The 12,473-nt window shown below is 53.5% G+C and overlaps 3 protein-coding genes and 1 non-coding gene across 4 annotated transcripts; 2 read left to right on the top strand and 2 right to left on the bottom strand.

Annotated features, from left to right (window-relative positions):
• Positions 1-616: 616 nt before the first annotated feature.
• Positions 617-3,943, bottom strand: P884DRAFT_299041 (uncharacterized protein; the record flags this gene model as incomplete). The annotated part of the gene is made up of 1 exon (XM_069444665.1): positions 617-3,943. The coding sequence occupies one exon, from the start codon at positions 3,941-3,943 to the stop codon at positions 617-619; it is 3,327 nt and encodes a 1,108-aa protein (XP_069298590.1).
• Positions 3,944-6,416: 2,473 nt separating this feature from the next.
• On the bottom strand, positions 6,417-7,923 carry P884DRAFT_323622 (S-adenosyl-L-methionine-dependent methyltransferase). The gene is made up of 2 exons (XM_069445446.1): positions 7,042-7,923; positions 6,417-6,912 (listed from the first exon to the last, which is right to left on the bottom strand). The coding sequence occupies exons 1-2, from the start codon at positions 7,715-7,717 to the stop codon at positions 6,737-6,739; spliced, it is 852 nt and encodes a 283-aa protein (XP_069298589.1). The 5' UTR covers positions 7,718-7,923; the 3' UTR covers positions 6,417-6,736.
• A 229-nt stretch (positions 7,924-8,152) lies between these two features.
• P884DRAFT_t68 lies at positions 8,153-8,269 on the top strand. Its single transcript has one exon. It is a non-coding gene; the product is annotated as a tRNA-Pro (tRNA).
• A 2,140-nt stretch (positions 8,270-10,409) lies between these two features.
• P884DRAFT_198354 (uncharacterized protein) lies at positions 10,410-11,631 on the top strand (the record flags this gene model as incomplete). Its single annotated transcript, XM_069438138.1, has 5 exons — positions 10,410-10,610; positions 10,678-10,861; positions 10,916-11,092; positions 11,143-11,367; positions 11,426-11,631. Coding segments are annotated over 5 exons (993 nt in total), but the record flags the coding sequence as incomplete, so codon positions are not given.
• Positions 11,632-12,473: the final 842 nt, after the last annotated feature.

Genomic DNA, 12,473 nt, shown 5'->3' with positions numbered 1-12,473 from the left:
AACTCCAAATCACCCTAGCCAACACCGTTTCCCAACCAAGGTGCCTCCCATCTCGTTTAAGTTCTTCAAATTTGGGGACCTCCCAGAAGAAGTGTAATTAAGAGACGTCAATCGAAGCTGTAAGTTGGAATACTGTATGAATTCCGGTTAAAAGCAGTTGAGAAAGAAGATAATTAATTAATTAAGCGGGAAGGGTCGATGGTGAGAACGGGTCCATCGAGAGCATATTAGTAGTTATTGAAGCACGAATCGCCACTCATCCATCAAACTTCTCAGAAGCGGTGTAGAGTAGGTAGTAGTTGAGGAGCAAGTGTCGCCTTGTTGTATTGTGCGTACATGTATGTACAGTAGGTACCTACAAGCTGGGAGTGGCTACAAAAACTAAAAACTGCCTGCAACCCCCTAACAGCATGCACCCGACAACTTGCAGTCCCCAGTCAAAAGCAACCATGCCAAAGGGGGTATTCATACCTAGCACCTAATACCTGAGCCGCGATCCCCGCCGGCACCATCCGTGATTTGGTATCATACATCCGTGCTCCATCCGATAACTTAGTAGCAGGAGGGGAAGCCGGTCTTCCCCCCCTATTCTGTCATGCTCCCATTACCCTCCACCTTAAGTTTCCGCCTTGTCTGCGTGGGCATCACTGTCGGGAGCACCCGCATCCTTATTATTACTGTCCCCACTGCCGCCCAAAAACATCCTTTTGAAATCCTCATTGCTCTTCCTCCCACCTTGGTCCTTCTCCGGGCTCTTCACCCCATTGGTCAGCCCCTCTGCATCTCCTTCGGCCTTCTTGGTGACATCCGTCGACTTCACGAAGCCCAACAACCTCTTCGGCCCGCCCCTCCCCGCCCCTGCGGCAGGCCGTCTGACCACGGCCGGCGGAGGCGGCATCAACCCGGCCGCGGCCGCGTTCTTCTTCGGCATTTCCTCCTGGCCCCCCGCGGCACTCCGAGACGTGGAAGGCAGATCTATGCGGTCGACTCTCTTCTCCGCTTTCGCCTTGAACAGCTCCGCCACGGTGCCGGTGCGCAACTTCCGACCGCCCTCACCCACCTCGACCCCGTCCACGGCCAGGGCGGCTTTTCCAGCTGCGGTGGGGGTGGCATACTCGAGAACCGCGCCGCCGTGCTGCGGGTGCAGCACCAGTTTGGTCAGGTCTTGGAGACCAGAGGCCGAAGCGAGCACGGTGCGCAGCCGGGCATCGGTCATGGTATCGGGCACGTTGAGCACGGCGATGGTGCGGGCAGCGAGTTCAGCCGAAGTGGGTTTGGCTCCCGCCGCACCCGGGGACGAGGGTGTCGGCCGCGATTGGGAATTGCAGGGCTCCGGGGACGGGGATGCGGTTTGTTCACGCGTGACGCCGTCCGTCACCCGGGTGGTAGCGGTCACCTTGTTTGCCGGGGGGCGGGAGAGCTCGACCTTGATCGGGTGGTTGCCAAAGATGAGCTTGTCGAGCGTCCGGATAGCCTCCTGCGCCTCGGCCTTTGTCTCCATGACCACGAAGGCCGTACCGTGCGATTGCCCGGCCATGTTGCGCGGAATGCGTACGCTTGTGACACGGCCTGCCTTGTTGAAAATGCCGCGGACGTCGTCCTCGGAGGCGCTGCGCGGTAAGTTGACGATATGGAGCTCCCGCTCCTCGGCCTGGGCGCCATGGCGTTGTTGACGGGCCAAGGGGTCCGAGAATTTTGCGGTGAGTTTGTATTTGCCAGACTCGAGCGGTTTGCCATCAAGACGGGTGGCTGCCGCGGCGGCGGCGCGGTCCCGGAATGTCATGTAGCAGAAGCGGCGTCTCGTGTTGTACTTGAGGCTGGGGAAGCGGATGCTGAAAATCTCACCGCAGTTCTTGAACAAGTTGCGAAGGTATTGCTCGTCAGCCTCGGGAGGGTAATTGGTGACGAACAGAGTACAGTCGGTTGCCGGGGTCACCTGGACGACATGGTCGCCGAAATACTTGGCGTCGCGCACCAGCGCTGATCTGGCGTCCTCCGGCGAACCCAGTTCCACCAAGGCGATTGCGGAATCGTCCCGTTTCTGAAGCTCAATGTTGTTAATGTGGCCGTACCCGCGGAAGAACTGCTTAAGTTTTGTCTGCGTTGCATCTTTGGGCAGGTTGGTCACCCAGACCGACGTGTTCTCGCGATCACGCTTGAGCTCCTCGCCGTGGCTCTCGCTCCGGGCCCGTTTATTGCCGTTATCATCTTCTCCTGGCGTGGCCTCGCGTTTCCGTTTGGAGCCCGGCGAGGAGTCCACGTCAGTGGCATCCGCCATCGGCTGGTCTATCTGTGTGGCCTGCTGCTGGGCAGCTTGTGCGGCTTGCGCCGCCTGTGCCGCCTGGGCAGCCTCCCGCTCACGGCGTTTGGCCACACCTTTGCGCGTCTTGTAGATGGTGTCTTGCGCCTCTCGTAAGGTCTCGGCCAACTCGTAGTCATTGCAGTGCTTGAGATAGACCTCCATAAGGCGCTCGGGCCAGTCTACCGTCCGCACCTTGAGCGCTCGCGTGAAGACGCGGGTAGCATAAGTAGGCACTCGCAAGCCCTGTGCCATGGTTGCGGGGGTTGGGCTGCGCGCCTTGCTTCTCGCGGACGCAAATACCACCATTTCCCACATATACCAATTGAGCCAGAAGTCGTAGTTGTTGGCGTGGAGCTCGACGCGCGATAGCTCTTCCCACACTGCGCGTGCGCCCTCGATGTCCTCCTTCCGCTCGGTCAGGAACTGGATCAGTATTCTTTCTAGTCGATAATCGGGATCGCCCTGGTACGCCTCGCCATATTTGCGCCTCCCCCAATGCTTGACATCCTCGAGGGCGGAGGGCAGCCCGACCTCGGCGACATCGACAGCTTCTTCGGTCGCACAGGGATTCATGGCCGAGCGCTTGAGGTAGCCGCACCAGGCCGAGTACATCTCGATCACGCCAGACATGCCGTCCCTGTCCAGTTGCGCGCTGTCAGTGGCGGCGTGCTTGATGCGCTCGATGTCGGTGAATGACAGGCCAACCTCTTCGGCTGTCAAGATGTACCGCGCCCAGATCGCGCCGGACCAGGGTACGTGGCGCACGGCACGCTGCAGCACGTCAAGCTTATTAGGCACTAGGTGGGCGGGAATATGGCAGCGGCCGTTCTTGAGGTCTGTGTGCGTGGTGGAGATCAAGACCACAAAGTTGTGCCAAGTGTCCTCGTCCGAAGCCAGGACGCCGGTCAGAGCTCGGGAAAACAGGCCGAGGCAGATCTGGAAATTGACGACGACATCCCTCGCGTCCTTCTTGGACTTGGTCAGCCGGATCTCCCAGTCGAGATACTCAGACATGATCGATCGGAGCGCGGCGGTATCGTGTGACTTGGCGGCGAGAGCGAGCTTCGTTTCCCAGGGATCGCGCAGGTCGTAGAGCCGCTTGGCTGTCTTTGCGTTTCTCGTCACCTGCTGCATCTCGGCTTCGTAGGCATGGCGGTTGTATTCGGAGAGGAAGGTCGAGAACATCTGCGAGGTGGCATCCCAGGCGGCGTGGGGGACGGCTAGACGGTTCCGGAACAGGTGGGTGATGCGGCGTACGCCAGCCTCGGTCGCGGTGCGCCGGAGCAGCTCCATCTCGAGCGACACCCATCGGTTCCAGAGCTCGTGGCTGTCGGAGAGGCGGTACTGCACCGCCTCGTAGCCCTCCTGCCACAGGTGGAGAGCGGCATCGAGGGTGAATTTCTCGCGACCAAATTGCTGCTCTTCTTGGGGCCATCCGGCGTCGCTGCCGGGGTGGCAGTCGGTATAGAGCGACCAAAAGTATTCGCAGTAGGCCATCCATACCTTGAGGCTGCCGGGCTCGGCTTGCGTGGCGCGGCGGAAGGACTCGATGACGCGCACGCGGCTCTCAAGGTCGGTGGCCTCACGCAGCTGGTTGTCGACGTACTCGACCCAGCTATCCTCCCCCACCGGGTTCGCCATGTTGCCAGCGTGGTGTTAAAAAGGTCGAGGCATCGGATGACGACGGCGAGGTCGTTATCGGTAGCAATGACGACGATGGGGCGATGGGTGATGGCAATGGCAATGGCGTGCCGGAGCCGAGATGGATGCGTCGAGATGTGTGTCGCGGGCAAGAAACCGCAGGACCTTCTTTCGGCGTGCAAAACGGATCGGCGAGGGCTGGGATTTGTTACCCGGTCTGGAACCGGTTCTCTGCTGTGGAGGGTCCAGGCAGGGCCAGTGGGTTCGAGAGACAGGAGTGCGCCACAACTACGGGAAGATATGGATTGTATGTATGTGCGTACATACATACAGTGTGCGCTAGGCCCCGTGACTAAGCCGGAATCTCGCAGCCAAGCTGAGTACTAGTTATTCTGGATCCCCAGCGATAGGTGCTGGTGCAACTCGGAACCACTGCAGTCCGAGTCTGGAACTTTTTGCAGCCTACCCGGGCCGAGTCGGGACACGCTTTGCCTTACCTTAAGCTGATGTGCGGCCGCAGCGCACGGGAAACCTGGGAAGATCTTGCGACTACGGAGTAGTTGTAGCGAGTGGTCCTGCTGCCAGGTCACTGATTTTTGTGGCGCTCCGTTGGTGGGTGGGTGACCGATGGAAAATCGGCCAAATCCACTAACTAGCGTCTGTTAAGAATACGTACGTAGTGTACACTTTCCACTTGCTGGAATGGATTCCTGGGAATCCTGGGAATTTGACGGGAATGCGAGAAAGCACGACATCAGTGAGCCGCTGCCTACCGACTGGAGCAGGCCCCATCCTGCCTCAGGCTTCCTCCACATGCCAAGCACAATTTGCGGTTAGTGCTCTGCCGACCTTGCTCGTCAGGGCCCCGAGGCTCCGTATCTCCTCCGGCAGGCGCCATACAGACAGAGTACGGATGAGTTGACGAACAATGGATCGCTCCCGTGTATTCCGTACTCCGAGTGCCCCGTAGACTCCATTCTTCTGAATCAACTCTTCAACAGCGTTCGGGAGCTCTCGCTACCGACCGTTTTCGGGGCGAAAGAGACAGACTGTGTGATAATTCGACCGACGAGACTGGCAAAAGGCGATTTAACTTGCCTCAAGGTGCTGAAGTAAATAAGTACCCATCCATGTCGCCCGGAGCCACTCGCGGTTTCCGAAACCCACGCTGAGACACACGTGTACGGAGTGGGTATTGGATGATAAAGCAATCAACTGAACCTTATCTGCGACTTCGTGAGGTGGACCGCCAGTTCGCCGCAGGTAGCTCTACTGTACGCTTCTGCGACCGTTCTCATCAGGGTCTCTCGTGAGGTGGCCCGGGAAGGAGAAGAGAGCCAAGACATGGGCTCTCGACGATCATCTGCTGATTTGGGCAGCATGTTAACCAATCAGGAGCCCGCGCCCACCCTCTCGCAGGACCCTGACTCTTTCTGCGGCAAGGACGACTTAGCTAGAAGCCTGGCATTCGCGTGGAACGCTTCAGGGCCAGAACACTGGTCCAGTCGAAGCCTTGTGCAGTGCGGAAAATTCTGACCCTCCACTGAGTCTCCCCCACCCATCCCCCCAACCAAAATCGCACGGCGGATCTGGTTTTCACCGCGAATCTGTTTGCGACAAGAGCTATGACGTCGTCCTGCAGGCGTGGCATGCCGTCATATCCGGTGGTTGGGCGGGTCTAGGCCCGGCTGCCTTCCCCCTCCCCACTAGGTAAAGTGTCGCGTCATCCTGCTTGACGGCCACTCTAGTGTAGTGTACACTACAGATTACTGCGTAGTTGGTAACTACTGCGAGTGCGACCCCCCATCACCGCCTATACGAAAGTACTTGGAGTTTAGCCCGGCTTGGCCGATGGACATTCACCCCTTTCACAACCATCTTGGGGTGCGATCATCGCCCTCGTTATTAACCGCGGAACATCTCTTTGAGCATCCCTGACACGTCCCGCTGCAGCCGTCGCTGGCTCCCCAGATCGATCCAGTGTTTCGTCGCACTAGCGTCGGATCCAGAACCAGCTTCCGCTGACACGTTACCTTCAGGTGCAGCGGCTACCGGTAATCCTCGGCCTTCCCCCCCCCCTTATTCTTCGATTCAGGACGACGAATGCGAAACTGATGCGCATTTCGTGATTTGCATCGGCCACGATTATCATGAGACAGGCGTGCTCTCCACTTTAAAAACGCATTTTGCTTTTACACGTATTTGAAAAATGCCAATCCGCGGAAATAATCGTTCTGCACGGCGGAAGGATATTCGAATAATAATAAACAAGTCCCTACCTCGATTCCCGTGAGCAGGCATGCAATTCTGGACACTGCCCGCCTCAATCAGGAAATTCGAACCCTGATTGTCTCGGTCTGTCTGTTTTAGTGTAGGCTTGTTATTTTTTATCTCGATAAAAATACGGAATGCGGAGCACGGAATACGGAAGAGAGTCCCGCGACTGCAACCCGCCCCCACCAGGCTTGAATGTATCGTAGTTGTCTTCTTCGTAATGTACGGATTACACTACTTCGCACCCTACAGTAGGAAAACAAGTACCTGAATCTTGGTAGGTTGTTGCTTTCGTTTGACCCCCGGCCATGTCCTTCCGGCAAGCCACCGAAACGAGAGACAGGGCACTAACGTATCGGCGGCTAGGTGCTCTTTGTTTCCATTCCTTAGCCGGCAGATTTTCCCTGTCCAGCAATTCGAGCGGAATTTTGTTGCCGTAAGATCGGTGAAATCATCAATTTTCATCTCAATGCCCCTCGTATCTCGGTAGAATTGTTCTCAAACCCCTTCCGCCACGTGCTACTTTTTCTTCCAAATCACCTCGCCATTCATGATGCCCAGCGTCGCATCGTCTGCCCCAATCCACTCTTCCCAAGCCTTGATCATCTCCTCGATGCCCTCTTCTGTGACGATCCCTAGCTCGATTCCCTTGTCACGCATCTGCCCAGTCCGTAACCTGTTGATCATCGACCCGCCTATCATGCCGGTCAGCACCCGGAAGAAAAAAATGAGGAGAAGAAGAACAAAGGGGGGAAAGGGGGGAGAGAGGGGAAACAAGAAAGGATGGAAAGGTAAAGAATGCAAAAAGCAAAGACGAAACTGACCCCAGGCCCTACGATCCTCCGGCGCGCTATAGCACCACGTCCCGAAGCTGACCTCCACGTCCCCCCTCTCGGCGCCGGCCTCCAGAACCCACGAGAGCAGCCTGCGGCCGCCCTCGGCCTGGCCGCCGTTCGCGACCATGACGTCGACCATGAGCCGGTGAAACCGCTCCAGCCCGTCCAGCGCCGGCCAGGCGCACCACATGCGCAGGTCGGCCTCGCGCAGCGCCACCACGCCGCCGGGCGCGCACACGCGCGCCATCTCGCGGGCCGCGTCGGCGGGCGCGGCCAGGTGGCAGAGCACCTGGTGGGCGTGCACGACGTCGAAGGCGCCGTCGGGGAAGGGCAGCTCGTAGACGGAGGCGCGCTGGAAGGCGACCCGCGCGGCCACGTCGGGCCCCTGCGCGGCCGCGTGCTCCCGCGCCCGGGCCAGGATGTCGTCCGAGATGTCGGTCCCCAGGATGGTCCCGTCGGGCGGCAGGTACTTGGCCAGGGAGGCCGTGATGGTGCCAGAGCCGGCGCCGACGTCCAACACGCGGAGGTGCGGCCTCTCGCGGCCGAGGCGCTGGAGGTGCGGGATCAGGTGGGCGGCGCTGTTCTCGGCGGTGCGCCACTCGTGGTGTTTGGTCTGCGAGGGATGGTGTCCCGGAGCGTAGACCTGTTCTTTTGAGCCGGTCATTTCGAAGAATCACTTGACGATATTAATTACTGGGTGGTTAATGACGGGGATCTAAATATTGCGCCCTTTTTTGTTCAAACAGCTGGGCCTCGAATCTCGTCTTGCTACTTGAATACTAAGTAATTAATTACCTTGAAACAGGAAGGAGTGGTGCGTGGTGCCAGCAGGCGATGCCAGGCACACACACGGCACGGATATGCAGCCGGAATTTGCTCGGTCATCGCGGTGTGAATCTCCGCGTATGTTACGGATTTAACGTCGGACTTTGTACATACATCAGGTAGACAAAGGTGGAGCTTTTCATGTCTCGATTTAAATACCTACGTTCTTGCCGCGCAAGTGTTTACGAAGCATTCCTTAATGTTGATCTGGCCCCGCACGTCGCCGAGTCAAAACTAAGACCGTTCAAAAATCAACCCATAAGGAAGAGATGTCGGCTCAATGGTCTAGTGGTATGATTCGCGCTTCGGGTTGTGTTCAGTCTTCCCATGCTTGTACATAACAAGCAATCAACGATGTGCGAGGTCTCGGGTTCGATCCCCGATTGAGCCCCTTCTCGCTTTGCCCGCTGGAAGTGACTCGATACGTCGCTGTGGGCAAATGTTCTGTTTTGTGTTGTTTTGCCCGGTCGGTGTCTTGAGACATGGCGAGCACCTTGCTTCTGACGCTTAAATGTGAACCTCACAGATTTGTATTTCTTTTTTCCCTCGTGGCGGGCTTTAATCAAGTTGTTTCTGCATTGGCTGCCTGCAAAAAGAGGAAAAAACACAGGATCCGGAGCCAGGTCCCGCTCCTTGCGAATGCGAAAATTTCCTGATAGTTGAGTTGCAACCAGTCAGCCCGAAATCGATTTGGTTGGTTTAACCAGGGCATCCTTCAAGCACGAGGCTCAAATAAGGAAGAGAAGACTGGGGTTCTCAGCTGCTCAACTGCCCTTTCCTGACACCTGCATGCAGGAAAGCAATCTTGACAACCGCAACATCAGAAAGCGATTGGTCACTGCCCCGCCCTTTCCCTTCCAGCCACATGCCTACTTACTGTGCTAGGGTGTATATAGGTGACCTGACCAAACCCCTTGTACTTGAGCTGACCAAACCCCCTGTTAAGCGAGCTCGCTTAAGCTGACCTGACCAGACCAAAACTGCCCACAAGCTCAAATTTTTTGGACTGGTCAGGTCAACTTCATCCCTCCCCACAATTCTTAAAAATTGCGCGATTTAAGCACTTCACAATGAATTCCGAAATGACTCAGCCAAACCGTGAAGACCAGCTGTTAGACTTGAGTATCCCTGAAACTGGTGTCTTTCAGGAGGTCAACCGCTAGCTAGTAATAGAGCTACAAAAGGAGGTCGAACGGTGCCCGGAACCGGGTTTGCCAGAGGAGCAACCTGGCCCGCCAAGTATAGAGGAGACAGTAAGCCTCTCAGAACTGTTTACGAATCGTTTTCAAACTAATTCAATAAGACGCCACAAATCTGGCAGATATCTGCAGAAAGACTTCCTAGAGTACCCCATGAGGCTGCTCTAACAGTTGAAAAGGTAATCTTTACAACTGAGCTTCCTGAGTACCCCGAAACCTCAGAAGCGGGTATCTGCTATATTGTCTCCGCCCCGACCCGCGAACTTGATAACCTGAAGTCCATCCATGACCAGGTAAGCGATTCCGAATCGGTTTCGAACCGGTTTCGAACCGTTCCCTAACCCCTTCTTTATAGGTTCAGTATTGCAAGAAGCGAACTGCAGCCCCGAAGAAGACTACCTCAGCCTATCTCGACAATGCAGTCTGTCTACGGTCTACATACTAGTGTACTGGGGTCAGGGTTTGTAAGTATCTAGATAAAGATATTCGTAACCTTTCCCATACAAATATCACCCCAGAGATCTGGGACCAGATTGCCAAGGTCCGTTTAGAAAGGAAAAGCCAGGGCCTTAAAGAAGAGGCAACTGCGTAAGTACTTCTAAACCCTTTTAGAATTGTTTCCTAACTAATTGGCTATTAGTTGGGCATGGGCTGTAATATGGTCCTTTAAGAAGCAACAGGCATGTCGAAACCCCTTGGCGTCATGTCATTGGGAGGTATACCAGAACCCAAATGGGGTATGTTAGCTTAACCCTTTAAGAAACGTTTCCTAACTAGTTATAGACCATTTCTGGCACGCCCCAGTTTATCATCCGTTGCAACCATTACCAGTCAGCTCCAAGTCAGCAGCACTATTGGCATATCATTCCATTGAAGTTTATGCCATACTACTCTACTATCCTTTCAATTTTACGCAATAGTGGAGCAGATGCCCGCTTTGAGAGTTGCTTTACTGTGGATTCGACTACACGAAAACGAGCAATCTGTGGTAAGTTTAGATATAATTCTTAAATATTTACGAACCGCTTCAGAACTAATTCCTACCTAGACCATGATCACCCACAAGGCCCAGGGAAGATGGTAGTGATGCCCTGTACCGTTAGATGGAACCTCTATATTCCATTTAACCTTGAACGGATCCCATACCTTCTCCTAACCTCACACGGTATCCACGATCACCCACCACCTCCACCACGCAAGACCCCCGAAGCTATAGTCAATGGCATCCTTGGTCTGTTACAGAAGATTAACGACCCAGATATCACAGTCGGTTAGTAATAGGTTTGGAACCGTTTTAGAACTATTTACTAATCGCTTCTAAACTAAGTTGGTTTGCTACGTAACCCAATGGTTGAGGAATTCTGCAAGTTATATCACAAAAAGACTCTTGCAGAAGTCCATACAAGCCTTGTCAACCGGGATAGGATTGGTCTTATCATCCAGAAACATCGATCGATCCACTACCCATTAGGCTCCTCTCGGCTTGCTGCAGCATACGAATGGCAGGTCAAGCATAAAGACCAGCCTGACAAGGTAAGTAGTTTATAACCGGTTTATAACTAGTTTATAATCGATTCACTAATATGTCTCTATCACTTAGTATATCCAGCACTTCTTCGATGATGGTCATAACTTTGTGATCATCTGTTTCTTTCAGCAACAGGTCGAACTATTTAAAAAGGGAGTATTCGAGTCATTTGAACTCGATATGAACTATAAGCACCTTAGCCAGTTTGAAGACCGTGAGGTAATTTGGGGCACTTATTCGCGGCAAGTCGAGCGCGGTAAGATTTTCCTTTGACTAGTTCCTAATCGCTTCCAAACTAATTCGGAAATAGTTATCCCTCTCGTTCGAATCCTTACCAATTCCGACAGCCCAGAGATGTACGCCTATACCTTTAAGGTAGTCTTTAGGCTTTTCGAGCTCCAATATCAGTTTTCTATTCGATGGAGGCATCTCCATGGCTCTGGTCTAATTGGTATTACCATTGACCAAGACTATAAGGCACTTCTCGGTACGTGGTTCTTAAACGCTTTAAAACCGCTTCCTAACCGCTCCTGAAAGGATTTACTGGGTACTTGTACGAAATTGACCCAGAACATAAGCCTTGGATATGGCATGCAACACGAACGGTTCGGCTATGCCATATTCACTTCCAGCGTGGGGTTGCTACAATTACAGGTGGCGAAACTGGTGACCGAGGGCCTGATTCAGACTTTGCAAGGCTTATGCAGCTCCTCGAATGTGCAAATACCCACGACTACCAGGAGCTCTGCCAGGCTTTTCTCTGTAAGATTTCCTAACCCATTTTAAAGCGGTTCAGAATCGTTTCCTAACTAGTTATAAGCACATCCCCAAAAGTCGATCCGAGATTGGGCAAGACATAAACAGGCTCCAGCTATTATGGCAGGGCTTTGTAGAGGGTGTACCGATATGCCGCTTTCTAACTGGGATGCGATGCAAAGCCATACAAACCATATTGAGGTCTTACACCAAGAGGCCTATTCTTGGAGTGGTCGCTACGTTAACCTCCTTTCTTGTATTCGAAGGTAAGAACTACTTATAAACCCCTTTAAAGTTATTTCTAAACTATATATTAACTAGTTTTATAGTAACGAAAAGCTCGACTATAATAAGCTTGCCGATTCGAAGATTGTCTTACAACATGGCTTACCTATGAGCTACACTGCTCGAAATATTACAGCACGGTTTGAGCAGTCCTTTGCACGAGACAGTAAGTATTTCTAGACTAGTTCTGAAACGTTTCCTAACCGTTCTAGAAATGCGTCGTAAACGCCGAGCCGAAGAACGTCAAGCTACAACAGGGTCAAACCTCCAACCATCAACTAGCCTCCTTGAGGCTAATAGGCCCTCACCTTCACCATCCCAAGGATCAAGTATATCTACTAGCGAGGTAGAGGAACTCTCTGACTACTCGTCTTCAGGGGTTTCAATACGCTCACGAAGGTATATCACCTCTTAACCGTTTCTAAATCGTTCCCTAAACGCTTACGAATTATTTAGGAAACGACGTACCCAAGCTCGAGGCAATAATCAAGGACTTAGACGAACATCTGCAACAAACCTAGCAAATCAAGCAGCTATGCAAGATATAACTAGGTCTTCAATGATGCCATTTCTTTCTAATCCACCTGACCTTGATACGTTACAGGCAATTGAACGTATTCAACAGGGTGAGATTGAACGGTTAAGGTTAGAGCTAGAGCTACGAGGATAACAGAGTAAGGAAAAAGATACGTAATTAGGGATATTTTGGTATTGTATATAGAACGGCTTCAGAATCGATTCTAAACTAATCCCTAATATTACGTACTTTAATGTTAAAAAAGTTGGGTTTTTGAGAAACGAAGTTGGGAAAACCGCCAAAACCCCTT

This window comes from Thermothelomyces heterothallicus (genome assembly GCF_042370625.1).
Source record: "Thermothelomyces heterothallicus CBS 202.75 unplaced genomic scaffold P884_scaffold_8, whole genome shotgun sequence".
Taxonomy (NCBI): Eukaryota; Fungi; Ascomycota; class Sordariomycetes; order Sordariales; family Chaetomiaceae; genus Thermothelomyces; species Thermothelomyces heterothallicus.
This window is presented reverse-complemented; position numbering and strand designations above follow the sequence as displayed.